Genomic DNA, 27,667 nt, shown 5'->3' with positions numbered 1-27,667 from the left:
ATACATACATACATACATACATACATACATACATACATACATACATACATACATACATACATACATACATACATACATATATCAACTTTACCCTTGATCACTTGCAGCTGCTTCGACAACCGGTGGTATACAGTCCACCTTGTATCGAAGGGCCTGCATGTTACAATCATCACTACTTAATAATCTTATTTGTTATAATAATTTCCACAAGAACCATCTTTGATTAATCAAATTAGTAGAGATAGAGAACGAGTGCCAACCTTTCTGAAGAATGTTGAAAATGAATTATCCCAAATGAGCTTGTACTTGCCAGCCATGAGTGTGCACAGGTTACCCTGCAACCAAATCAAACAATTCATCAAATCCTACCTTCTGTGCTCTAAAATCATCAACAATTAAAACCACTTACTTGGTCATACTCGTACCGCCGGTAAGGCAACATCAGCTATACACATCAGAAAACCAAATCAAAAACAGAAAAGCAGTTCACAGAACATCAAACAGGAAACAGAAGCACCAAAATATACAAGTCCAATACTTCAACTTACTGTTTTCTGTCCCAAAGAATTTGTGTACTCTATGCTGAATCCAATGTCCTGTGAAAACATTGTCAGATCCATACATTAAGACCACAGATTTTGTAAGCTTTCTAAGTCCGACTTACTTTGCTATAAGTTACAAGAATAATGTAGTGGATATTAATTACCATGCTAATTTTCCCTTGTGCTACGGAGAAATCCCAAGCAATGTATGAATTTACTGATTCCACCTCTAGTGAAACCTAAAGGGAAAGGACAAAATAGAATGTGTTATTTCATATAAAACTTGATGATAATCTTATTAAAACAAGATCCAACAATAACATTCAGATAGCAAAGTTTAGTGATCAGTATTGTGGAATAAAGATTCTCTGTATAAACCCCTAAATCAGTCGCTCCCGGCTTCACCGAACTCAGCCTTGAAAGCAAGGTCTTCAAACTCGCTTTCGGCCTTAATGCGATCTTCGTGGTGCTCTCTTCCTCTTGTGCAGCCTTCCAACATTGCACACGCTTCTGGAAGCAAGCTCTGTCTAGCCTTGTTCATGAACGCGAGTTCATCAAGCGCGCACTCGATCTGCATTGAATCTTCTGGCGAGCTACCCCCTGCTGGCATTTTGTCTCACCCCTAGCACATCTAGGCTCGCTCTAGGTCTATATGCCACGAGGGTGCTGCGTGACAAGAGAGTTCCGCTAAAATGAAGGACAAAATTCTACAATGTAGCCATCGAACCAACGATGTTGTATGGGTCAACACGAGTGTTGGGCAACAAGGAAGGCTCATGAGAGAAAATTTGCAAGAAAGAGAATGCTTAGATACGAGCAAGGTCTTTCAGGCGGAGTTGGGAGTTGCACCTATCATGGATAAGTTGAGGGAGGGAAGACTGTTGTGGTTTGAACATGTTTGTAGGAGACAGATGGCAGCTCCGACGAGAAGGATGGAAAGTGATGGTCAAGGAGAGAGGGGGGGGGGGGGGGGGGGGAGGAGCACGAGGAGGACGTGGGTTGAGCAATTGAGCATTGATCTTGAAGCCTCAGAAATTTCAGAGGACATGACCTCTGGTATGAGTGCTTGGAACGTTAGTTGGGGGTGGGGACATGTAGCTAGCCTAGACGATTGAAAGAGAGTAGATAACGTTATCGGAGTCCTAAGATAGATTGGGGTTGTGTAGCTACGTTTCCTTGTAAAATTGGCAAAACAAATACCTCATAACTTTTCCCAGCAGGAACACTTGATTCTCTATACTCATCATTTTTACTGCAGAAAACGCAATAAAACATAATCAGTGCATTGTTCCAACACATCGTAAATGAACAATTCTACACATACCTTGCACCGGCTTCCTCGGCTGTAACGAAGAAAGGAGAATTTGCAAACACTTCCCTATCAAAAACATATACAATGTATTAGTGTCATCAAGTATCATTATGCCATATGTCATTCAATGAAGACAAATTTCATATTCACAATGAACATATGCATGGTGGTAGCACTAATTAATTATACTTATAAGAAGCATTAGAGCCAGTGCAAACACCCATCTTCAACCTAATGTTTTCTTGCTCTTAGCTAAGTTTACCATCTACCATGCATGTGTTCTTCATCTTCTACAAGGCCTTCATTTCCTCCAATATTGTGGCATATCTCTACGATTCTACCGTTCATCGCTGAAACACAAATCCAACTCTTGCCATCAAGTTTTAACATCTCATTGTAATAAGAGGTAGAGCTCTTGCTTGGACAACCACACTTTCTTCTTCAGTTCAAACACTGTGGGATGTAATCTATAGCAAAAAGGTGAAACCTCTTGCAGTAATAAGACGCTAATCGTTCTCATTCAATCAAGACCAATATCTACAATTTAGAAGGATTAACGAACTAAAGATTTGTTACCACCGAAACTGTGAACTGAGAGGATGGGATTATAGATATAAAGTACTGGTGCTAACTATATAACCATTAGTTACGGGAAGCAGAATCAGTACCCAATGAATTTGAGGAATCTTTCCATCTCGGACGTATAGACATCAACCGCTTCTTCTAAGATAGATATTTGATGTTTCTGCCTGCTTAGTAGATATCATGAGAACCAACCAAAAAAAGGAAAATCTATTGACTTCAAAACCAACAGCGTTGCTTGCATCAGAAACAAACAATAAGAATGCAAACAAGAAAAGAGACGTCATGCTCACCATTTAATATCTTCGAAGCGCCACCATGACAAAGAAAGAAAAAGGTGAATATTGAGCACTAATTTTGCAAGGGCATACACAGGTGGTCCATAGCGATGTCGTTGTTCCTCCATCGGCCTAAATATGTAAAGAAATTCAGCTTAGCCTAGTTAGAATTTAGAACGCTTCTTATCCTTTGTGCTAGGCCAAATAAGAAAATATATTCAGCCAAATTTGTGTTGTTAATACTTTTATTGAAAGAAAATACCCTTGATCATCATTGATCTGCCGAACAAAATCCAATAGAACCTGTAGCAAGTATGAACGTAGGTCATATATGATGCATATGGCTGTATCTACTACGACAAACAACCTTAGGGAGCCCCAGAAACCGTAGGATTACAAAGACATAATTTCAAACATATTAGGGAATGGGGGAATTAACAGCAAAATGGTAACAAGCAAACTAGAAACCCAATAACATACCTGTGGTACGCCTACTAAGTATTTCACAACTGTTTTGTAGACACCTCCAGCAGAACCAAGCTGAGCCAACTGTCTTCTCCTGGACACAAATATTTAATCAGCAAAAACATGACAAAAGAAAACTGTTAAGCCTACCAATGGCCTAGAATACGTATCAGCTGAGTTGACTTCAGCAACATATTAAGATTTTTCATATGCTGCCTCAGAACTGGGAACCAGGTCTCTTACCGTTCCATTTGCTGTTTCCATAGCAGAGCATATCGATCACGTATGCTTCCACCAGAATTTACTATAGCATCCACTTCAGCTTTCTTATTCCTCTCGGAGCGCTCTCTCTGTTTTCTAATCAGTGCACCTCGAAAGTCTTGGGGCATATAGGTCATAACTGCCCATGTAATCACAACTATTATCATTAAAATAAAAAAAATAAAAAAACCAAACAAGAATCACCCTGATTGACTCATCTCATAGGCAGGATGACCAAAATCATTGATCATGAATAATTAATCCAAGTTAACCATTTCTGACTAGTATAAATAGTGGACAAATAGTTTCAAGTTGTTTGTCTAATTAGCATAATCAGGCTCTGGTTGTCAAAGTTCAGTATAAATAAATGTCTTCACTCCTGTTTTTGGGAAGTTCAAAACTGATTACAGCTTTCCACTTGAAGCAACCAGGCCAAAGTATGCTCCAATTTCATGCATATTTTTCATTGCATCAATGGGGGAAAAGATTGAACCTTAGATTCAGAATTTCTGACATTTTGAAAAATCTGGGTACCAAGTCAATGGTCATGACAGATCAGTCATGTATATATTTGATGAAGACATTAGAACACTCATAGTAAGGTATATCAGAAAATGGTGTCTTCGATTTTGCTAAAATGGATTCTCGACAATTATCTCTGTCTAAAGAGTTTCAATCACTAACACACTTAAAAGCGAAATCAAATGTTAAGAGAGTGTGTATGATATTGTTGTTCGTGCTTCATGGTCGCAAGGCTAAGACCCAAACCATTTGAATATCACAGCCCCAAAAATATGAAAACAAAAGACTCTGAGACTAACCTGTGTTGAACACATTTTCAGCACTCTTGGATTGGATGGATTCCAAAAGCTTCAATGTGCCTTGACATTTTTCTGTTAGGCGTGTAAGAAGGTGCGCAAGTTCAACATCTTCAGGTGTGGACTGTTGTTGAAGCTGCTCACAGAATAACAAGCAAATGGAACTTGAGATGGATGACAAGATGAGATATGAATAACCAAAGAAACATGAATACTGCACCTAACAGAACATATAGGAAAAGATGAGACCTTTGAGAACATCTTGAAAGCCTAATGTAACATGACCCAGCCTAAATTTGCAATGCACTCTAGTCTAGGTAGCGAAAATGCAAGATTTTCTGCCTAAGTTTAATGGCTGAACTGAATTAAAAAACTTTTGCATCTCACCGGTTTTGGCCAATGAGAGCTTTCCAGCAAGAAAATGATTTCTTCAATATGCTCACGGTTTTTCCACATATTCTCATCAATTTTATGTGGTGGGAGCATCTCCACTTCTTTTAGCAACAATCTTTCTCCTGAAACATGAAACATGTCATGTATATATAAGTTTTTCCACTCCAGGAATTAATGCATTTGTTTTAACTATATATATATATATATATATATATATATATATATATATATATAGGGGCCTATTCAAGGGAGAACTGAGTTGTTTGTGGTAACTGTGAGAACCAATATTAACCACAAATCAATAGATAAATTAGGAAATTTATAAATTTGGTAATTTTAAATTAAAATCTTAATGCAATGATACTTTTGGTATTTTAAACTCTCCTCTCTCCTTTCTTCTCTCTCCGGCCACCGTTCTCCGGCCTCCGGCCACCGTCCTCCGGTGATACCACTATGATACCACTGTGATACCTAAAAATATTGACTCTGTTAAACAAAAGATACATTGTGATACCTAATCATATATAAGATGCATAGTGATACCACTGTGTTACATCTTCGATCGACCACACAAACGACATCAATGTGATACCCAAGCACATATATGATGCATTGTGATACCATTGTAGTATCACCGGAGGACGGTAGCCGGCGGACGGTGGCCGGAGAGAGAAGAGAGGAGGGAAGAAAGTTTTAAAATACCAAAAATATCTTTGCATTAATATTTTAATTCAAAATTGCCAAAATTATAAATTTCCTAATTTATCTATTGATTTGTGGTTAATATTGGTTCTCACAGTTACCATAAACTAATTAGTTCTCATTTGATTAGGCCCCTATATATATATATATATATATATACATACAATCCGTTATACCAAATATATATAGTTCCTAAAGGGAGGGATCAGTAAAATCACATATAATAAGTGAGTAAAATTAAGAAAGAAATGAAATGATGGACCTTGAGGAAGAGAAGTAGTAGTGGTGCACAGATGGTTGGACAAGTTGTAAAGGTGGTGAGAAAGGCGAGGCACATGATCGGAAATGGTGGGAAATGGGTGTTTATCATAGTAAGAAGAAAGAAAAGCTCTGGTTATGGGAAGAAGACCGCCCTTGGAAGCCATTAATACTTTTGATGTACAGCTATTAAGCTACTGGTGGGAAGGCTGAATGGATCAGATCCTCCTCCTCTTGTTAATTGGTACAGATTTAAGTAATGGAAGCAGGGAATGAAAGAGAATATCCTAATGGAGGAAGAAGAAGATTCCATCGAGAGTGGGAGTAACCACCAAGTTTCCCGTTACAATTGTGTCTCTTTCATCCATCATCAATGCTTTCAATTGAAGTTGATAAATTAGTTGTTATATTTGTATTGTTATTTTTCTTCAATATAAAAGTAATTTTGATCCATGGCCATTTCTTTTGGCTACGGAAAGACATGGCACAAAAATGAATTCAAATTAGATTATTTTACCCTAAACTTGTACGTTTTTTTTGTATTGTGGAATAAGATATAAAAGTATTGATACGTGGTAAATGTTTCTCAAACAAGTTTAATTCTTACCAAATATGACTCAAACAATATGGGCCGTAAAGGAGGGGCGAGAGTGCACATGCTAGCACAGTCTAAATTTTTTTACTCGTTTTATTTCTAACGTGTCATTATGTTTGGTGAAAGTAAACTAAATACACGAGTTTTTGGTGGCATGGTTTGTGTAAAGATGCGGGTTTGACTAATTTCTTTATTTTTTTCAACTTTAAATTTAAAAAATTTGGATTAAAAGGCAATGACAAGGGTAGGACACAAGACCAACAGGTTTGTAATGATTTAGTGAAAACTTTATAAGTTTAGAGGCTATTCAGTAACGGTTTCATGGGCTGTATGACATGTTCGGTAAGTGGTTTGATGGGTCAGAAAAGGGCTTACTCGCTCAGCCCATAGAAGGAAGTCATCTCCTACCCCTGAAACATGAAAGACACTTCCTCCAAACTCGATCTTCTCTCTTGTTGCTCCCTCCATGATTTGTTGAATTTCTCCGACAAACAACCAGTGCGTCTTTATCTAGCGGACTACCGTTTCATCTTCTCCGATGAAAGACGTTTTTGAAGTGCGTTCCTCCCTGAATACTTTCATCTTCTCTTCACTCTCTCCATCTCTCGTTTTCCCTTTCTTAACTGAGTTTTTTGTTCCTCAAATCTACCCCTCGATATTTTGCTAGTTTTTTCCCTGTAATCGTGACCCCTCCCTCATTTGTTTTTCATCTTTCTTGCTTGATTACAATGGCAATCATACCAATGTTTTTGATTTAGGGTTCTTCATCTTTAGTCTTCATTGTTTTTTTTGCTCGTGATTGTGGGTTTGATATGAGTTTCTGATTAAGGTTTGTACCATAAACTTTATGGGATGAACTTTTACTAAGTTGTTGATTTTGAGTTTAATTTTGATCTATCGCTCCTCCTCTCATGTGGTGATGAATAGTTCTTTGGTTTTTCCTTTAATGTTAACATGTTGCTGTGTTAATCATAGGTGATCGTTTTTCCTTCAATGTAAAGCAAAGGGTAAAATAATAATTTTCACTATTCAACTGTTCATTCAGCATAACAACTGAACAACAATTTATCAAATAATATACAAACACATTTATCATTATAGACAACTTTATCCATACAAAACTTAATAAAAACAAACCGAACAACCCATTATTTTCTTATAGTTATAACTGGTGCTATCAGTCGAAAAAAAAAATTCTAGATCTCCATCTGATAGACAATTAGATTGAAGTTCCATTCATGTATGGCCCATGTACCAAACTGAACATAACCAATCAACTTTTTTCTTGAATCTCATGTATTTTTAAATCATTTAATTTTTTATATATCTCAACTTTATGTTATACTGTTAAGAATATATCAGAAAAACTGGTTTTGTCCCTAAAGTTTCAAAATTACACTTGTAACTCTCTAGTTTTCATTTCATTATAAATTTCATCCTTGACCCCAACATTGTTATATTTATTCCGTCAACTTTGCTGGTCACATGAGAATGATAAATATACACTATATTCATCAATCAAGCAATTTGTATATTGTATATTCAATGATGAATATTCTACATAATTAATCAAAATTTCATATGGTATTATATATTCATCAATGAATATAAACTAAAGTAAATTATACTTTTAGTCCAAATTATTATCATCCACTATCAAATCTTGTCGTTATTAAATAATAATTACACTTTTGATCACCGTGGTTGTTACTTTCAACACTTCATGTCCCTCTAACTAACTTCCGTTAGAAAAGTTCGTTAACTAAAGAGGAGTTGGGTTTTAATTGAACTTGAAACCTTAAATGCAGTGGAAAATAAAATTTTTGGTACAATAATTTAAGAAAAAAAAATCTAAAACTCAAAGCTGAATCCAATGAGACATTTAATTAAATTATAACATACCATAAGATGTTTAGGAATGTACCTTTTATGATCTAGTGAAAAGTCTGATGCGACACTTAGAAACCAAACACGGTTTCCTTTACAATTGATCCACACACGAACACGCGTAGATCCTCCACTAGGTGCTAGCCCAAAAGAACCCTAAGTCTAAATATGTGTATGTAAACGGATAACTAAATTCAGAGAATTGAATTCACTAAACTGAATTGGCCTAACTCCCTATTTATATGAACCGATATCATACTCAAACCACAACTTTAAATAAGGTTTGATGTTTATCTGTAAATAATTGTATAGTTATCTAAAGCTTAAATAATTATGCTTATTTACAGATAATACCTTGTAGTTATCATAATTACGTTGTAAGACATATCCTATACTTATTCTTCAAGAATAATTATTTAACTGTCAATCATGAATTTTGGGTTACTTTCAAATGTAAGCAAACATATTTTTTTGTGTGCGACTCTGTAGGTTTACATAATCCTTAGCAGTATCGTTGTGCGATACGTGTCGTGGGCATATAATAACTTACATTCTCCCACTTGCACATGACACATAGTAACACAAACGATGGTAAGCGTCTAGCAACACGTCACCACCCACAAGGCTATGTAAATGTGCTTTCCTTTTGAGCAATCCTGATTGATTCAATCAATCATATGGTAATATCATTCCTCTATCCTTTTGCTTCACGATATTTTGTTTTGAACATAAGACATAAATCTATCTCATCCTTTAGAGTTCAAAGATTATGTTTCTCGATTCCAACATATTTGATTCAAACATTTGCTATTAGTTTAACTAATCGACTTGTCTATGGCCATATGGATTAGACTATGTTATCGAGGGGCCCAAAAATATCTCTCTCAACTTGGGAGGAGCAAATCCCGTATTGCATTTACATGACTTATACACAATTCGTGTCATAACCAACATATCCCTTATGAGTACCCGATTAAGGATAACGTTAGACTACATCAAAGTATAACACTCCTTCGGCAGTATTTACCAATGCACATCTCAAGTATGAGGATAGGAGTGTCCATCATTTCAGGACTCATCTTATGACATCGATCTATGAGGTGATCCTGACTGTGGGTCTTGTCCAACACCTACCCCTAAACAAGTGTATGTGACTCTGGTTGCACCTAGTGCATTTACTACTTGGATTATGACCAGACTTCACAATGATCTTTATTTATTACCAGTCCCCTGGTAATAATGGATCAAGGACAGTTTTAAACAATATGATCATCATTTTATTTAAGGATACTTAAACATGCTAATAATGAACACATAAATGTCTAATGTAAATACTCATATCCAATATGCTAAAACATATAAAAACATAACTGTTTTATGTTCAAATAATTTAAAGTTTTACTAAAATTACAAATCAGACTAGTGTTTTACAAAACCTCAAGCCTATTGAATTGGTATGAGCATCATGCTTGCTTTGACTCACAGGCTTGGTTAGAGGGTCTGATGGATTATCTTCTGATCGAACTCTACATATTTTCACTTCACCTCAATCAATGATCTCTCGAAGTAGGTGGTATCGTCTTAGAATATGCTTAGAGTACTGATGTGACCTTGGTTCTTTCGCATGAGCTATAGCACCATCATTGTTGCAATATATCTTGACAAGGTCACATATGCTAGGAACCACTCCTAGGTCTGAGATGAATTTCTTCATCCAAACAACTTCCTTCATAGCGTCCGACGCTGAAAAATACTTCGATTATGTAGTTGAGTCTGCTATTATACTTTGCTTATAGCTTTCCAGCTCACAACGCCTCTGTTTAATACAAACACATATCCTGACTGTGATTTAAAGTCATCACGGTCAGTTTGGAAACTAGCATCTATATACCCTTGGATACACATATCTCTTTCTTGATCACCGTATAGTAAGAACATATCCTTAGTTGTTCTCAGATACTTTAGGATATTTTTTACTGCTATCTAGTAAACATCACTTGGGTTTGACTGATATCTGCTCGTCATGCTTAGGGCATATGGGATGTCTGGTCTAGTATATAACATGACATACATGATTGAACCAATGGCCGAAGCATAAGGAACATTCTTCATACGGTTCATGTCCTCTTTAGTGCTAGGACACCAAGTTTTGCTCAGTTGTATGCCATGGACCATTGGCAAGTTTCCTCTCTTGGAACCCTCTATTTTGAAGCGTTTCAAGATCTTGTCAATGTATGTACTCTAGCTTAATCCAGTTAAGCGGTTAGATCTATCTCGATAGATCTTTATTCCAAGGATGTATGTCGCCTCTCCTAGATCCTTCATCGCGAAACACTTCCCTAGCCATACTTTTACTCCTTCAAGCGTAGGGATGTCGTTTCCAATAATCAATATGTCATCAACATATAGGATCAAGAATACTATTATGCTCCCACTGACCTTCTTGTATACACAAGGTTCATTTTCGTTTTTTACAAAATCAAATTCCTTGATTTTCTCGTCAAAACGAAGATTCCAACTACGAGATGCTTGCTTTAGTCCATAAATGGACCTCTGCAATTTGCATACATTTTCAGGGTACTTTAGATGCTTAAAACTTTCTGGTTGTACCATATATACGTCCTTGTTTAGAGTTCTGTTAAGGAACACATTTTTAACATCCATTTGCCATATCTCGTAGTCATGATACGCAACTATGGCCAGAAGAATCCTGATGGATTTAATCATAGCTACTAAAGGAAAAGTCTCATCATAATCTACTCCTTGAGTCTGAGTGAAACCTTTTGATAACAACCTAAATTTATAGGTATGCACAATTCCATCCATGTCTGTTTTCTTTTTGAATACCCATTTACACCCGATAACTTTGAAGTTGGTAGGTGCATCAACCAAGTTCCAAACTTGGTTGTCTAACATGGATTGTATTTCAGCCTTCATGGCATCATGCCATTTATCGGATTCTAAAGCTGGTATGACTTCCTGGTAGGTTACAGGTTCATTATGAACTGAATCATTACTGCCAATGAGATAACCATATCTCTTAGGCTCTTGAGGGTTCCTAACTAATCTTCGAATTGTTTGTATCTCATTATTTTCTTCACCAAACTGTTGAGATTCAACATCTTGTTGATGGTCAGTGTCAACCATAGTTAGGGATGATGATTTGCCCTGACCCGGTAGGGAACCCGGTTCACCCCACCCGAATGGGGATGGGGATTTCCCCCTAAAACGGGTCCCATAGTCGGGGATCCCCGGTAGAGGCAAACCGGGCAGTGACAGATCTATAAAATTTTATTATTGGGGGAAAACTTAGGGAGTTGGAGGTGTCAAAAAAAATTCTGAAACCGAATAACTCATCCGAACCAAGATGATTTTGGGTTATTCGGTTGTCGGCTTAAACTGTTCAGTTTATTCAAATAAATATAACTTTTTCCTTTTTTTGATTAATTTTTACTATTTCGGATAAACAGAGACATTGTACACATATTTTTATTTCGGTTCAACTTAAAACAAATGAACACAGTACACATTAATAGTTAATAGCAAGAAATCAGAGGGCAAGAAATTAGATTCAATAAGAAGAAACTAGAGAACAAAAGACCAATATGCTAGAAATAAAAGATAAACTAATAGTAAACCCTATATCAAAACAACAAACTCAAATTAAAGAACAAACTCAAGAACCATAGGGTCAATTATCAAGAAATAGAAAATTAATAATCAACAAATAACAATAATTATAAATCTATAAAAAATAAAATGCAAAAAGAAAGTTGGAAAAAAAAAACAAAAAAATAGTGATGGATCAAATTATTAGAATTATAGTAAATAAAACAAGACAAATAAAATGACTTTCGATGAGTTAAGACTTAGAAATTAGGGACATTAGAGTTTAATTGATTCTTAAATTGGTAACTCCCTGAAATGAAATAAAATGGAAGTTGTAAATGAAATGGTAGGGATTAAATTTGAGGATTTACCTTTTAATTGTTGGGGGCCTATTTGTAATTTTAGGTTAAAAAATACATTTAAAGCTATAAATGATGCTCTTTTTTGTGGGTTTCTTGGGGGCCTGTGCCCCCTATGGCTTAGCTATGTATCCGCCACTGAAACCGGGGTTGGGGCCGGAGCCAAGTATTGTATCTCCCCGACCCTCCCCGTACCGAGTATGTTAATAGTTAGTATTTGACTATTTGAACAAGGTCACAACCCCAATTGCTAGCTCGAGGTGTCCGAGCAGTGCAGAATCGTGAACTAAATACCATCCACAACTGTGAGACTCGAGCGGCTATCAAACAAAACCCTAGCAGTTCCTGGATTTTGACACCAAAACAAAAAGGTCATCAACCCAAAATAAAAAAAACAATCTTTTCTTAAAAAAAATAGTGTTGTTACAAAACCAAAAACAACGGCCCAAGCCATTTGACACAAGGTCAGTAGTAACTCTCCATCTGACAACCAACAATCAGTCGACGTGAGTCTAGAGGCGACCAAACATAGCATCCGGCCTGGCACAATGGAAGATGGTGATGATGGGAAACATAAAACTAGATGTCGACTGCCAGGGAGGGGGCGTTGGGTGAAACGTAAACTAGAAGCGACATCAGCCATCTAAAACGACAGACCCTGTCGAAACATGTTTTGCACACAGGAAGCCCTCTTACGGTTCAATCATTGGTCCTAGGTGGTTTGGGCCGATACGAAAAAAGAAAAAAAATGGAGAAACACAATGGTGGCCAGTGATGAGGTCTAACACAATAAATTCAAGTGAGTTTAGTGACTAGCCCCATGGCCTTTGATTGTGGTCCAGGGCGACAACGAGGTCACCAGCATAAAACAGTCGCAGGTGATGAAGGGAGGACGATAAAAACAACGGTGGAAAGTGAGGTCCAAACCCCATAAGCAGCAACCCAACGGTGAGGAACAAGGATGACAACAACCCTAGTTTTTCGGCATCGGCCTCCGACAACAAAACCATCTGTGGACATTGAATGAGGCGACAAAACATAAAAACCCTTTGAATCCTGTGGGGTTGGGCCTTTTTAAAATAGGATGGTCAAAGACTATTTCTTAAAGGGGAAAAGTTCAAAAAAACCCAACGAACTTTACTGTTTGGAACGATTAAGTCCTTGGACAATTTTTTGGAACAAATAAACCCTTGGACTTTACAAAACCTGTTAAATAAGTCCTTGGACTTTACAAAACCTGTTAAATAAGTCCTTGGACTTTCTAAAATATGTTAAATACATTTTGTTAGTGAAAAATGTACGAAAAAACAATGGATTTTCATATTTTGAACGATCAAGTTCATAAATATTTTTTGAACGAAAAAAGTACTTACATTAAAAAAAACAAATATATCATTCTCATTACTATTCGTAAAATATACAAAAGTTGTATCCAAAGCATAATAATCTGCATACAAATTTTGGACATAATTTTACCAAAAAACTAATGAACTTTTATATTTTGAATGATTTAGTCCCTAAACATTTTTTAACCAAAAAAATACTTCAATTTCTAAAATGAAACAAATACCATTCTCATTACTCTTCTCAAAAGATACAAAAGCTGTACCCAAAGCATAAATAATCTGTATACAAAATTTGAGCATTTTACCAAAAGTTGAACCTAAATATATACCAAAAGTCGCACAAAAAAATATAAACAATCGCCCCAAATATACCAAAAGTTGCGCCAAAAATACCAACTATTGTGCCAAAATATACCTTAGGTTGTGCTAAAATATACCAAAGTAACACYTAATCTATGTTAAAGTCGTGGGATGAACAATTCTTCATTTACATCATTAATTTCTGGTGGAGATACAACCATTTGAATTTTTTGTAACCCTTCTTGAGGTCTAAAACATCATCCCTTTCATAATGCTCTTCATCACCAATAGTAATATCACCTTCATCACAGTCTTCATCATTAACAACAGACTCACTTGAAATTGAATACAACAATCTATAGAACATTCTGGAGTAGAGATAAATGCCAAGAAAGTGACTTCAAGATTTTTGAATTTCATAAGCATGAACTAAAACACCATAAACAGTAACTTGACTTGGTGCCATACCAATAATGAGGGCATTGTGTTGGTCAATCACAGTGCAGGATCAATACTCTGAATGTCTCTAGGTCGAAGACCTGCTATGAAAAACCTCATTTAAGAAGTGGCAATGCAGATAAAGTAATCCCGAAAATCTCAGCCCAGTTGTTATGAATGTATCAACAGAAAACCACAAGGATTAAAAAGGAAAAAAATACAATCAGGATGAGCATGCATGTGCTTATGAAGGCAGCTGGAACATCAGGGATTTATGAGAAGTCACATGGTCTCGTCATAAAGTGCTACATTGAAACAGAAGGCAAATTTAACAGTTCATTTAACAGACTGTATTAGAAGGCAAACACTTTTACCTTTCAGCTCATTTGTGACTGTACACAAATAACCTTGTTGATTAAGATATCAGTTAACATATTCACATAAGAAGATAAAAGTTCCTAAAAAGCTATGATGTTCCCATACTATGGAAAAGATGATCATATGTAAAATAAAAAATGATTCACCACCAGATAAAAGTTTGCATTAAAGCCATAAGTTATGYCCKGCTCATTGAGAGTTTMTCTCTTCTTTGAATAATYGAAGAGAAGAAAAAGTYGAAAGATTVGGCCAGTTGACGATGTTGAGAGACTCTAGAGTGAAATCGCAACAACTTTCAAAAACTTCAAATACGCGTGTCACTAAAGCCAAAAACAGTAGAGTTTCAAGTAGACAACCTGACATCAAAAGGGAAAAACAAGAACTGCATTTGGAGACTTCAGGTTCATCACATGAGGCTGGAATGAAGAATTGGGAAGAAAATCCTACAGAAGTTAGTGGTCAACTCGAAATCAAAGTGTTTATGTCAATGGAAATGCACCCTAAAAGATAAAATGAGAAGAAACTTTTGAAATCAAAAAATTGTTGGAACCGAACCTGAGAAATCAAAAATTACGGGAACCGGATGCTGCGGTGGCGACGGACGCGGTGGTGGTGCGACAACGGCTGGTGGTGCGGCGACGATGGACGGTGGTGCGGCAGTGACCGGAGGTGTTGTGGTGAGGAATGGTGTAGGCCGGGGAAATTGAGTGAGGGAGAGGGGAGGATGGAAGCGACGATCTTTTGATAGTTTTAGGGTTTTTTTTTATTTGTTTGGTTTACCTGCTAACCAGGTTACAAGTTATATTTTTAAAGAATGATGACCTATTTAACAGGTTTAAGAAAGTTTAAGGATTTATTTAACAAATTTTCAAAAGTCCAATGACTTATTTGTTCCAAAAAATTGTCTAGGAACTTAATCAATCAAAAAAATAAAGTCCATTGGTTTTTATTGGACTTTTCCCTTCTTAAAGTGGGTCTAATTTTTCTTTAAAAATATTTGTCATATAAAATGTTGTCCTTATTTTAACTGAACGCTTATAGTGACTCTAATACCAGTGTGGGGCTTTAATTGAACTTGTAATCTTGAACATAACGAAAAATTAAAATTTTGTTACAATAATTTAGAAAAAAAAAACTTTTCTAAATCTAAAACCCAAAGTCGGATCAAATGAGACATTGAATTAAATTATAACACATCATAGAGGTTTAGGAATGTACCTTTTAGGATCTGGTGAAAATTCTGATCCGGCACTTAGAAACCCAACACGGTTTTCCTTTACACGTAGATATCAAACCTAAGCAAATAAAAAATAAAATCAAATCCCAAGAAAATAAATCAAAATGAAACCCTTTCTTCCGACAAATTTTGCATCTTCACATACTTCATGAGACAAGTTCATCCTCAAGGGATTCATCATCACTATGAGTTTGTGACCAGAATCATTGGTTGTTTGTCATCTTTTTGGGTCTGTATTCCGATTTTTGAGTTCTCAATTGTAAAAAATGATCTTTAACTGTAACACCCTCAAATTTGGAAAGAGCGAATAAATTAATTATTTTATAATACATCAAATAAAAGATAAATCCCTTTCTATAAATCAATACTTGAATTACCTCGAATAACAAATCTAGATTTAATGTCAACAGTAAATAAACCAAGCCTTACATAAGGATTAGGTCAAGGTCGAGTGTCTCCAAACCCCCTATGCGTTTTCTGGTAGCGCAAATGCGCTCGCGGAGACTAGATTAACTTTCCAGGATAAAGAACTTTCATCGGGGTGAATTCTAAGATTCCTTATTCCGGTTGTTAAAATATGAAGTTTTACGCTTAAAAGGGAGAAATGTTCTTGGTGGATGTAGCTCACATCTCAGAACTCAGAAAACCGCATCTAGGCAACTCTTAAAGTTTCTTTATTCGTGGAAGGTTCATGGAAAAGGGAAGCAAGTTTTTGCCTTTATTGAGGTAAACAACCCCGACCAATATCAGGGGGAAAAATTGATTAAATTCTTGTTATTTGATTCAAATTTGTGATTAGACCCTTTATTAATTGTGTTTCTACATCATTTTCAAGTCCCATTATCATATTCTAATCATGTTTTGTTGAGTTTTTGTGATTTCAGACTCGAATTGATCAAGATTCAAAGTTATTGCATGATCATCATAATAATCACACAACTGTGTATTCAAAGTTATTGCACAAGTGAATCTTCATAGTTATCACACATAGTTTGTGTGCGACAAACAAAGTTTTCGCATAACAAAGGCGTGTAATATCAGGTTTATCGCACAAAACATTGTGCGACAAAGAGTTTTATCGCAAAAGAGTCGTGTGATATATAGGGCTATCGCACAAGAAACATGCGATATACTACTGTTCATAAATTTATAGCGTGTGATATAGGAGGTTATCGCACAAGAGGCCTGCAATAAACTTACTGTTCATTATTGTGTTGTACGACATTTGATTTTGTGTTCTATGCGATAAAGGTGTTATGCGATAACCTCCTTTAAGTCGCAGTAGGGGAACACTATTCATTTTGATTTGACTTTATGTCAAAGTTTTTCAAATCTTCTGATAATCATTTTGGTTAACGGTCATTTGGTCAGGTAACAAGTGTTCATATTTTTGGTATATTCAAAGATCTGATTTAGTGTTTTTGATTTTTTAGAGGATAATGAATAATATTGTTTTGGAAAAACATAATCTGGAACTCAAATAACATATTCTATTTTGGAGGAAACCGGAAAACAATTATAATTTTCTTCTAAAAATGAATAATGAAAATGCTCAAAATTTAAGTTGGGCAAAAAGTATACAAGAAGATAAAGAAAAACTTGTTGAAGAAAAGTAGTTTGCAAAAGCAATTACTTGAGTTCTTTAAGAATCCTAATAGTTTAAGATATGCGACTAAAAGTATTAAGAAAAATGTTGAGCTTTCAAAGAAAATATCTGAACTTGAAAAGGTTTTGGATACAAAAAGAAAGGAGTTTGAGAAAGAGAAAAAGATTTTTACTGATGAGAAGAACAAGTTTGATTTTGGAAGGAAATGTTTTGAAAGCAAAATTAAATCTTGTAAGATGACAACTGGTGAAGCTTTCAATATAGATTTCTGAATTTGAAAAGATTGTTGTGCTTGAAAGAAAAAAGTTTGATAAGGAACAAGAAGAATTTGAGTTTGAAAGAAAAGGTTTTCAATCAAAGATTCTTGAACTCATAAAGTAGATAATTGTTTTTGAGAGTAACAAGAAAAACTACTCATAAGAAGTGTGTTTAAATTTTTAAAGAAATGTCTGACAAGAGGAAAACTTTGGAAAAAGACTTTGAAGATGAGAGGAAAGTATTTGAAAATGGGATTGTAAGCTTTCAAAGAAATTATCTATCTTAGAAACAGATCTTGTGACTGAGTAGAAAATGAAATATGAATTTCAAACGAAATTTGATTTGATTATTGGAGAAAGAATTGTTTTGTCCGACAAAGTCAAAGAACTTGAACAGATAATTTTCAAAACTAAGCAGAGAGTTAAAGAGAATTCAATTAAAGTTGAATCTTTCTGAATATGTTAGTCCTGATACTACTGTTTTTTCACCGTATAATGAATCAACTCATACTGATTTTGTTTTCTCTTATGAAACTGCTTCAAGTTCAATTCATAAATTTGATCATTTTTCTCCAATCTGTATTTGTAAGAATAAGTACTTTTCAAGTGTTGAATCTAATCGATATTCTAACAGATACAACAAATCAAATGGTTCTTCAAAACATTAGACTCATCAATCTAATCTGTTTCATAATGATTCTGTTGATAGTTTAGGTAAACATTTTAAAAAGGTGAAAATGTTTTAGAGAAGAAAATCAACTACAGAGGACAATGTTGGAAACAAGCCACATCAATCTCCTTTGATTTACAAAATCATTTGTTTCAGAATAGCAAATCTTCTTTTGGCTACTCAAGTATCGCGTGTCACCCCACCTAGCTACTCAAGTATCTCATAAAAGGTGCTTGTTTCATATATTACGGAGAATTAACATATAATCTATCTATTTCTTCATTAGAAAGATTTAGATATTGAAACAAGAAGACGCACATCCAGTCTTCGAACTTTATGTTATATGTACATTGAGTCTATTGAGCCAAATATATCTGAATGATATTTTCTTGACACATTAACGTGTCTTTGTGATTCCCATTGCATATCTTTGTGTTTATGTTAGAACAGTTTGAGAAGTTAGTTTTTTAACTTTATTTCTGTGATAACTTGAAGTCCTATCAGAGATTTATTATTGCAAACTCTGAAAATAGGCCACTAAATTGAATCTTTTCAATCGTAGTGATAACAGTTACTAAATGTGATTCTGTATGTTAGACGATTACCCAATTTTCAAGGGGGAGAGATTGATTATAATGGAATTATCTTTTATGAAGGGGAAATTGGTTTGGAAAAGATCAATTTTTAAGGTGGAGGAAATTTTAATTGTCTGAAGAAGAGAATTTTATTTTGTGTAAAGGGGGAGATTACCTGAAGTTGCTTAAGAAAAATATGTACAACGGGAGTATATTTGAAGAAATTTTTGTTTACTTTTTTGTATTATTCATTCGGGGAGAAATTTCAGTCTTGATTGTTCATGATGTTTAGGTTTCTCTTAATCATCATGAGGGGGAGAAATAGTATCAAAGACATATCAAAGAGGAGAAGAGAAAAGATTATCAAAGATATTTGTAACATGTGCTAATGTTCAGAGGGAGCTAACAAAAGATCATATATGTAGGGGAAGTTAAATTTTAAGTGATCATGTTGAAGAGAAGATTTGTATCTAATCTTTTGAATCTAAGGTTGAAAATCCATTGGATTTAAAGATTGTAGATGTGATGAAATGATTGATACTGATTTGAAGCATTTGGTGTTGACATACTGACTTGTGTTGACTTATCTGTGAAAGATTCTTTGAATGATTGAATCAGAGTTGTTTGAAGAAAGTTGTTGACGAAATTGGATTCTTTCATGATATAATGATAATGAGCTTAGTTCACATAGTGTCAAAACTTAAAGCCTACAATGTCTAGAACTAATTTGTTGATTGAAAAGGATTTGTTGAAGATTTGTTGACCGTTGAAAATTGAAAACTGTTTTAAAACGTCTGAAGGTTTTGAAGATTGTTTCAAAGTGAAGATTTTGATCTAAAGAATATATTTGTTAAAAACGGGAGATTGTTATTTTTTAGATTCGTCTTATTCGATGTTTGATAAAGTCTGATTGTCTTCATTGGGGGAGATAGTTTAAATGAAAGATTGATTGAAGTGAAAACAAAGGGATTTTTTTTTTGGAAAAATGTGACCTCGAATATAAGAGGAGAAATTGTTAGGTCCAATATTATTGTATTCGAGATCACTGAGCAATGAAGAATGAAGGGGTCAAAGATGAAAGTCAACATGGTCAAAGAGTTGTTTACAATTGTGAAATATCAACATTATAACTAGAGTTTGCTGTAGTTTACGTTCTTGTAATAGTCGATGGTATAAATACCTTGACTTCTTGTAATTAGAAAATGTTTCTTTATTGTAATATCTTAAAGAGAGATTCTAGATAGAGAAACTTTGTGTAGAGAGAAACATATTATGACATGATGATTTCATCTTTAATTGTTGCTCTTGATTGTTGAATTACATTGTTACTTGATTATTATTAGTTTCCTAATTTAACCTTTGATTTGTTATTGAGATTAAATCTCACCGTTATTACAAATTATTGAATTCTCTCTTGAATGACCCCATATATATATTGGAGCGATTAAATGCAAACCATCCAATTTGTACAAATTGTGTAAACCACTTTCATCTATCGATCTCGTTATTTAATCTTATGAAATATATAGAGATATATATATGCTAATAATAAACAAGAACCAATATGTTATAGTTGTAACATATATAAATAAATGGATGGATGAATTGCTTAAATTAAATCAGCAAAGAAAAAGAGCAGGTAGATTGGGATTCAAAATGCACATATATTCTCTGCAAAAACAAAGTACAATAATCTGATTACTAATATTATTTTATGCACGATATATAGAAGGGCAAGAGTGGTCTTATTTTATTAGAAATCTGAGCATATGGTGTCTGTCTGCCACATGTACAACTAATATATATATATATATGTAAGTATATATATATATATACCATATGATGGATAGTGGGTGTTAGCTGCAAGTGGTACAGTTGCAGGTCTTGGGGACGAAAGCACAGACGCCAAAAGGCTTGTTTGGAAGCTGACAGTCTATGCCAAAACAACATGGCATGTTTGAGCAGGTGGTTGGATCAGTGGCCACCACACAGCACTTGCAACCCAAGCATACCTGAAAAGGACCAAGCTTCCTTCGCTGCTTATAATCCATTTCCAACCTGAATTCACTTCTCCCCACTCCTATTGGTACTAATTCACCAATTTTACTACTACTCTTTTCCAATTCATCACCACCTGCACCATCTGCTTCAAATTTTATAATCATTCATCACAAACCATCCACATCCAATATACATATACATATACATATAGAAGAACGATTATTAAGAAGGAGAGCAGCTAGCAGCTAGAGATCGATTGTTACCTGAATGCTTATAATTGATGAATAGGATTAACATGAGCAAGAAGAGGATACTGGAAGCATGTTTACTGCAGCTTCCCATATGAACCATCGGTGCTCACCAAAAGAGAAAGAGAGAGAGAGAGAGATTCTTTGAATGAGTTTATTATGTGGTGTAGAACGAAAGGCCGAGGAAAGAGGTTAAGTTAGTGAGATCACAGAGAATCTTGATGTACATCTCTCACTAGTTGTCTTTCATCATGCTTCTTTTATTTATATATATCAAAAGTATATATATATATATATATATATATATATATAATATATATATATAATATATATATATATATATATACACACTTTTATGTGAAGTTAATACAAAATTAGTCTTTTAAACAATCATTTATTAACAAATCTCTCGAAAAGATGAAGTGGATGGTAGGAAGGAATATATAGATGTAGAAAAAAAACATATATCATTAATAAATGCATTTAATCGTATTCTCATATTTATTGAACTTGAAGCAAACTTAGATTAAAATAGGGAATAACTAAAATCACAGTAATAGTTAATTTTAGATGGCTTTTGTTTGACCTAATCAATACGTTACATATACTATGATAATTAAATATTTCTTTTAAGACCCCAAACCACCTTTTTCTTCAAGTTCTTCAATCCCCCTCAAGTTGGTATGTGTGTCAATCATATCCAACTTGTTTTTCATCTTGTCGCATTTGTTTTTCAACATGTTTTTTATCTTTTCTATCGTTAAGGCTTGTATCTTCGTCATTGTAATACCAATATCTATAGCAGATTAGCTTTCGTTGTTATCCATAAAAATCTCATATGTCACTCTCTCCTTTATCGTATTGTGATTGCAAAACTTATTAATGGTCGTGTTTTGCTAAGTAAAAATCTCAGTTGTATGCTTATCATTTATCCGAAGGTGGTTCTATTGTTGCAGACATTTCAAAGTTTAAGGAGATTTTTGGTGACTTATGAAAATTCTGGATGTGCTATATGATGAGGAAGATTTTGGGTCGATCTTGTTATGTTCTTTTCCTTCGTCTTTTGCCAATTTTTAGGGATACAATCGTTTATAACTGAGACATGTACACTCATTATTAAAGAGGTGTACATGCACTTTGTTGAGTTCGAAAGAAAATGAAAATAGAAGTTCAAGGTAATGAGCCAAAGCCTGATAAACTAACTAATTGGAAGAGTAAGATCATCTGAAAAGATTTCAAATTCTTCTAGAAAGTCGGACCAAAGTCTCATGATAAAAAGAAGTTTTGCAATTTATGTAGAAGGAAATGTCAAATGTTTATTTTGTTGGAAAAAGATTATTGATGAATGTTTAAAGCTACGAGTTGAGAACAAAGTTGCCACCAAAGAGAAGTTAGTTGGAACTTGCAGTGAAGATAATACAGTTGAGTCTGAGGATGATGAAGTCATGGTTGTTTCTGATAATGAAGTTAGCCTATAGAAGATTGGATTCTAGATTCGGGTTGTACTTTCCACATGTGCCCCAACTTTTGTTGGTTTCATCTTGAAGGAGTTGTGTTGATCGAATGTAATGTCGCGTGTATTATTGAGGGTCAAGGCGTAGTTTGAGTCTTCATGCATGATGGAATTGTGCATATAATGGGGAATCCAAAACATGTTCCCAAGATTTAAAGATATCCTTTTTAGCTCGCTTGATGAAAAGGTCACAAGTTCTTGCATATAAATTAAGCTATAAATGTTAGAAGAGGTGTATTGGTCATGAAGGAACAACGAGAAGTCACAAACGTTCACATTTAAGAAAAAAATAGTTATTTAATATATTTAGTTATCTATACAAACAATTGTTTGTATAGAAAGATTTTTTGGGTACTAAGATCCAAAATCCAGAGGGCTAAATAATCCCATTGTCAAGTCTAACTACAACATCAAAGACAATATTGACTGACTCAGATCTTTCTAAGGTGTTGCATCTCTAAATCAGACAAATGGGCTCTAATGACATGAGAAAGTTAAGTCAAAGGAGTTTACTGAATGACCACAAGATAACAAATATGTATTTTGTTAGCATTGTATAGCTAGCATGTCCTATAGAATAAGATTATCAATTGGGAAGCATACTACTAAGTGACCTCTTAATTATATCCATTCAGAGGTATGGGGTTTGGTTAGAAACATTTCCATGGGTAGAGATTTGTATATGCTCACAATCATATATGACCAAAAAAGTATGGTGATTTTTCTTAAAGCACAAGGGTTGTGTTAGCTATTTTTAGAGGCTAGAAGGTGATTTAGAAGCAAACTAGATCGGAAATCATATACCTTCCCTCAGAGAATGAATCAGAGTAGTTTTACTTGGAAGAGTTTAACGCTTTTTGTAGAAAGCAGGGTATTACAAGGCATCATATCATTGCCCATACTCCTCAATAGAATAGGGCTACAGAGAGCATAAACTATACCATTCTCAAGAAAGTATGATATATGTTGTCAATGAAGAAAATTCCAAAGTCTTTTGTGAGGAAGTTGCATCCATGGCTTGCTGTATTGACAATGATATCCCTCTGTTGCTATGGAGGAAAAGAATCCAATGGAATTTGAACCAAATAGTCCGCCAATTATTCAAATTTTAAAAAAAAAATCATTGTCTGACTTATGCGCATATTGATAATGGGAATTTAGAACCAGGATCATTTAAGTATGTTTTTCATATGTGTACTCCGTTGTGGATTGTTCGTTCGACGCAAATCCTCCCTTGTTTGCATTCGAGTAAATATTGATACCTTTCTCATAGGTTTTCATGCAGAACAATTCATATCATGGATTTTTCTTTAGATAATATAGTATTTGGAACACTACTTCCATATGTCAAATATATTACAAATTTGATATCAACTCATGTATGTGGAAGATAGATTAGTATTACAATTAACCTCTAGTATGTTCCCTTGTTTGCCAATAAGTCTTCCCCTTCTATCTAAACATTGTCGGTCGGTGTCATGGAAACATTAGGTATCTTAGGTCCTGATACCTTAATCTCTCCCAAGAGCTTGAGTGTATACTTTAGTCGTAATGTTGAGATTCCTTTCGTTTACTATGAGATTTGATTCCTATGGAAATATCTTATTGAACAAGGTTTTTGATCACAAATCTCTCCCATGAAGAGATTTAGTCAACTAATCTCCTCTATATAGTCACTGGTTAACATAATATCTTTAATATAGATGATATGTGTTGAGAATTCAACACATAATGCATCCGTTTTACGTCTTTTTAGTTATAATTAGTTTCCTTTCGTTCTCACTTTGAGTCATTTTGATTTATTTCTTTATACTTTTGTTATGGAGCTAAAATATTGTGGTTTAACTTGTTGGGACATAAAAATATAAGCTAACGGAGAATTTTTTGTAAAACAGCCTGATGCTACAGCATTACAGCAGCAACCACCTGTTACGTACACGGTTTGGCAAGGGCTTAACGATTAAGCTGTTGACTTTTGGATGCTGAATAGACGACAACTAGATGCCAACTGGAAGATTTTATTAATCAGGGATTTTTGGACTAATGGATCATCTTGTGCCTAAGATTCCCTTTGTTATTAGTCTTTGGTCATTAACTATTGGGTTATAATTTTGTTGTTTTATGCTAGACTTTTTGTATAAATAGGGGAGCTTGGCCATATGTTTAAACACATCATATAACATATTTGCAAGATCAAAATCAGCTAGTTAGGGCTGATTTTGAGAGCACCTTTTGAGAAAATTCCAAGTTCTTGAATTTTCAAGTTTTCTTCTTTAATTTCTCGTCATTTATTTTCCGTTCTTTATTTTATGCCCCTTTATGTTTATTATCATTTACTTTCCGTTATTTAAATTCCGCAATTTACTTTCCTGCAATTTACTTTCCGTTCTTTATCTTTCCGTCATTTATTTTCCGTTCTTTACATTTATGTCTTTACTTTCCGTCATTTATTTTTATTGTATTTTACTTTCCGTTATGAGTAGCTAAGCTTTTATAGCTTGGGTGTGAGACGGAAATGTGAGATTTTTAAACCAAACGAAAGTAGCTAAGTGTTTTTGTAAACGACGTTCCATTGTTTCATTCGAGTTTTTATAAAAACCAAGCACACTTCTTGACGGGTTGATCACTTTGAAAGTGTTAAAGTGCAGTGGGCTTAGAGATAAGCCATCAATAAGCACGTCAACTTGGATGACATAAGAGGTAGACTTGAGAAAGTTGCCRACAAGGAGACTTGTCATTTATGTTTTTCAAAACTTAACTCCCGACGGGTTGGTTGTTCTTCAAAAGTGTCAAAGTGTGATAGATTCAGAGATGAACTATCAAGAACACGCCAACTCGAATGATATGAGAATCGAATTGAGAGAGTGATTTTTAACAAAGAGATTTGTTTATCCATATATTTTGAAAACACCATTGTGTCACTATCCCCGGTCCGGAYAMCAMATAGAGATATGGGTGGAAAGCTATAAGATAGTGAAATGGTGAAGTCCGAGAGGAATGCCTTCAAAATAGATGGTGGAACTTAGTTTCGAAACACTGCTTGCTGTAGCATTCCTATAGCATTGGCTGCTGGAATTTGCGTTTGGGTCTCACCTTAAGTCTTATACCCTTGCTTCTTTTATATAATATGTATTCTGTTTTGGATTACCTTACAATCAAAGAAAAGTCTTCAAAATCGCCATCTGAAATCATCTCTTTCATTGGACTCTATTCTAACTTAGGCCACAATCCCTGTGGACGATAATCCGGTACTTGTACCACTTTATTACTTGGAAAGACGTCGTTGAGCTGTATTGTATACTTGCTTTATGGCCCAATTTCATTAAGTCTAAAGGTGTGAAATACAACCGACCAAGTTTTTGGCGCCGTTGCTGGGGATTGCTTCGCTAAAGTTTTATTTTGAGTAAATTAAAAGATTTGATTTTTCTAGTACCATCGGAATCATTTTTAAAGTGGTGTATGCCACAGTCACAACGCGAAGAATTTTTCGAATTTGATCCCGCTATTGAGAGAACGTTTCACCATCGAAGGAGGGCTCAAAGAGCATTTTTTGCTCTACTCCCTCCAAACATGGCGTTACCTCCCCCAATTATTCCAGAAATACCACATTTGGAAAACCAATCGCCGGGTTTTGAACAAATTCCACCATTTCCGAACTTTCAACAAGAACATCCACATAATGGTAATGATATTAATTTGGACACATAATCGGAACCTAATGAGCACCAAAGAGCACAAACTCCGAACATAATTAATTTGGCAAATTCCAAAAATGGGAGGATCATGGATTATGCAATTCCAGATTTTGAGCAATTGAATTCCGGGATAGTTAGACCACATATAACCGCTCTCCATTTCGAGCTTAAACCAATAATGTTTTACATGTTGCAAACGAATGGCCAATTTGCCGGATTACCTTCGGAGGACCCACATTTGCACTTAAAATCTTTTATGGAAATCACGGATGCTTTCTTGATCCCGGGAATGTCAAATGACGCTCTAAGGCTCACTTTGTTTCCATTTTCCTTGAGGGATCGTGCAAAAGCATGGTTTAACTCATTAACACCGGGTTCTGTGCCGTCATGGAGTAACATGACGGAATTTTTTTTGCGAAAATATTTCCCACCAACAAGGAACGCTAAGTCCAGGAATGAAATCTGTCTTTTTAGACAAATGGACGATGAGGCTGTTGTTGACCCGTGGGAAAGGTTTAAAGAGTTGTTGAGGAAATGCCCACACCATGGCATTCCGTACTGTATTCAACTTGAGACATTTTACAATGGGTTAAATCCCATGGCAAAACAAATGCTCGATGCGACTGCAGGCGGAGCCTTTACAGCTATGACCTATAATGAAGGATATGAAATCCTGGAAAAGATATCAGCCAACAATGGGCACTGGGATGACCCACGTGCTCAATCACAGAAAAAGATATCAGCCAACATTGTACTCATAATTTTGAATCAGTAAATTATGTTCATAACCGAGCTAATCCATATTCCAACAATTATAATGCCAGTTGGAGACAACACCCGAACTTTTCCTGGAACAGTCCAAGTTTAAATCCACCAGTCCATAATCAACAAGGAACTTCCAATTTCCAACCACAACATCATGGAAATAGTTCCAACTCTCAGACTCACCAACAAAGTTTTCAGAATTCACAACCACCTTTTCAGACCAAACCTCCTCCACAGACAGAATCATCTTCTTTGGAAGCAATGATTAAAGGACTTTTTACACATGCACAAGCACAAAACCAAGTTTTGATAAATCAACAAAGTGCGGCTATCAGGAATTTAGAGACTCAAGTCAGTCAACTTGCGCTTAACCAAAGCAATCGAGCCCTAGGTACCTTGCCCAGTAATACAGAGGTCCCTAGAGACCTAGGTAAGGAACATGTGAAAGTAGTGACCCTTAGGAGTGGGAAGGAGTTGAAAGAAAAAGTGCCCAAAGATAGTGCACCAATTTTGACAGAAGCTGATGCTACAGCATTGGTTCCTGCCAAAGAAAGACCGGTCCTACCCTTAGAGAAAA

The 27,667-nt window shown here is 35.1% G+C and overlaps 2 protein-coding genes, 1 non-coding gene and 1 pseudogene across 4 annotated transcripts; 1 reads left to right on the top strand and 3 right to left on the bottom strand.

Annotated features, from left to right (window-relative positions):
* Positions 1 to 48: 48 nt before the first annotated feature.
* Positions 49 to 5,778, bottom strand: LOC112513545. 2 transcript variants are annotated; one of them, XM_025119839.1, is made up of 15 exons: positions 5,616 to 5,778; positions 4,646 to 4,773; positions 4,262 to 4,394; positions 3,423 to 3,579; positions 3,195 to 3,273; positions 2,977 to 3,017; positions 2,730 to 2,846; positions 2,523 to 2,603; positions 1,861 to 1,920; positions 1,743 to 1,794; positions 707 to 781; positions 549 to 596; positions 410 to 445; positions 261 to 335; positions 69 to 153 (listed from the first exon to the last, which is right to left on the bottom strand). In XM_025119839.1, the coding sequence occupies exons 1-15, from the start codon at positions 5,776 to 5,778 to the stop codon at positions 88 to 90; spliced, it is 1,311 nt and encodes a 436-aa protein (XP_024975607.1). In that variant the 3' UTR covers positions 69 to 87. The 2 variants fall into 2 exon arrangements, with proteins under 2 accessions (XP_024975608.1, XP_024975607.1); XM_025119840.1 differs by lacking the exons at positions 4,646 to 4,773; positions 5,616 to 5,778 and having other exon boundaries at positions 49 to 153; positions 1,867 to 1,920; positions 4,262 to 4,308.
* A 14,734-nt stretch (positions 5,779 to 20,512) lies between these two features.
* LOC112513518 lies at positions 20,513 to 21,343 on the bottom strand. Its single transcript, XM_025119805.1, has 2 exons — positions 21,133 to 21,343; positions 20,513 to 21,011 (listed from the first exon to the last, which is right to left on the bottom strand). Exons 1-2 carry the CDS (start codon positions 21,218 to 21,220, stop codon positions 20,725 to 20,727), a joined length of 375 nt encoding a protein of 124 aa, XP_024975573.1. The 5' UTR covers positions 21,221 to 21,343; the 3' UTR covers positions 20,513 to 20,724.
* A 5,427-nt stretch (positions 21,344 to 26,770) lies between these two features.
* Positions 26,771 to 26,877, bottom strand: LOC112513913. Its single transcript, XR_003069373.1, has one exon. It is a non-coding gene; the product is annotated as a small nucleolar RNA R71 (small nucleolar RNA).
* Positions 26,878 to 26,971: 94 nt separating this feature from the next.
* LOC112512847 overlaps positions 26,972 to 27,667 on the top strand; it is a 3,394-nt pseudogene continuing 2,698 nt past the window's right edge.

Source organism: Cynara cardunculus (assembly GCF_001531365.2).
Source record: "Cynara cardunculus var. scolymus isolate 2C chromosome LG 5, CcrdV1, whole genome shotgun sequence".
NCBI lineage: Eukaryota > Viridiplantae > Streptophyta > Magnoliopsida > Asterales > Asteraceae > Cynara > Cynara cardunculus.
The sequence above is the reverse complement of the archived record's forward strand: the minus strand, read 5'-3'. Positions and strand labels throughout refer to the sequence as shown.

What these genes read in the sequence shown, in the direction of transcription:
- LOC112513545 (XM_025119839.1), bottom strand. Translation starts at nt 5,778, where the DNA reads ATGGCTTCCAAGGGCGGTCTTCTTCCCATAACCAGAGCTTTTCTTTCT. An exon ending in TACTACTTCTCTTCCTCAAG is followed by an intron (nt 4,774 to 5,615) that starts GTCCATCATTTC and finishes TTCATGTTTCAG; the next exon opens with GAGAAAGATTGTTGCTAAAA. An exon ending in CTGCTGGGAAAAGTTATGAG is followed by an intron (nt 782 to 1,742) that starts GTATTTGTTTTG and finishes CTTTCCCTTTAG; the next exon opens with GTTTCACTAGAGGTGGAATC.
- LOC112513518 (XM_025119805.1), bottom strand. Translation starts at nt 21,220, where the DNA reads ATGGTTCATATGGGAAGCTGCAGTAAACATGCTTCCAGTATCCTCTTC. An exon ending in CATCAATTATAAGCATTCAG is followed by an intron (nt 21,012 to 21,132) that starts GTAACAATCGAT and finishes AATTTGAAGCAG; the next exon opens with ATGGTGCAGGTGGTGATGAA.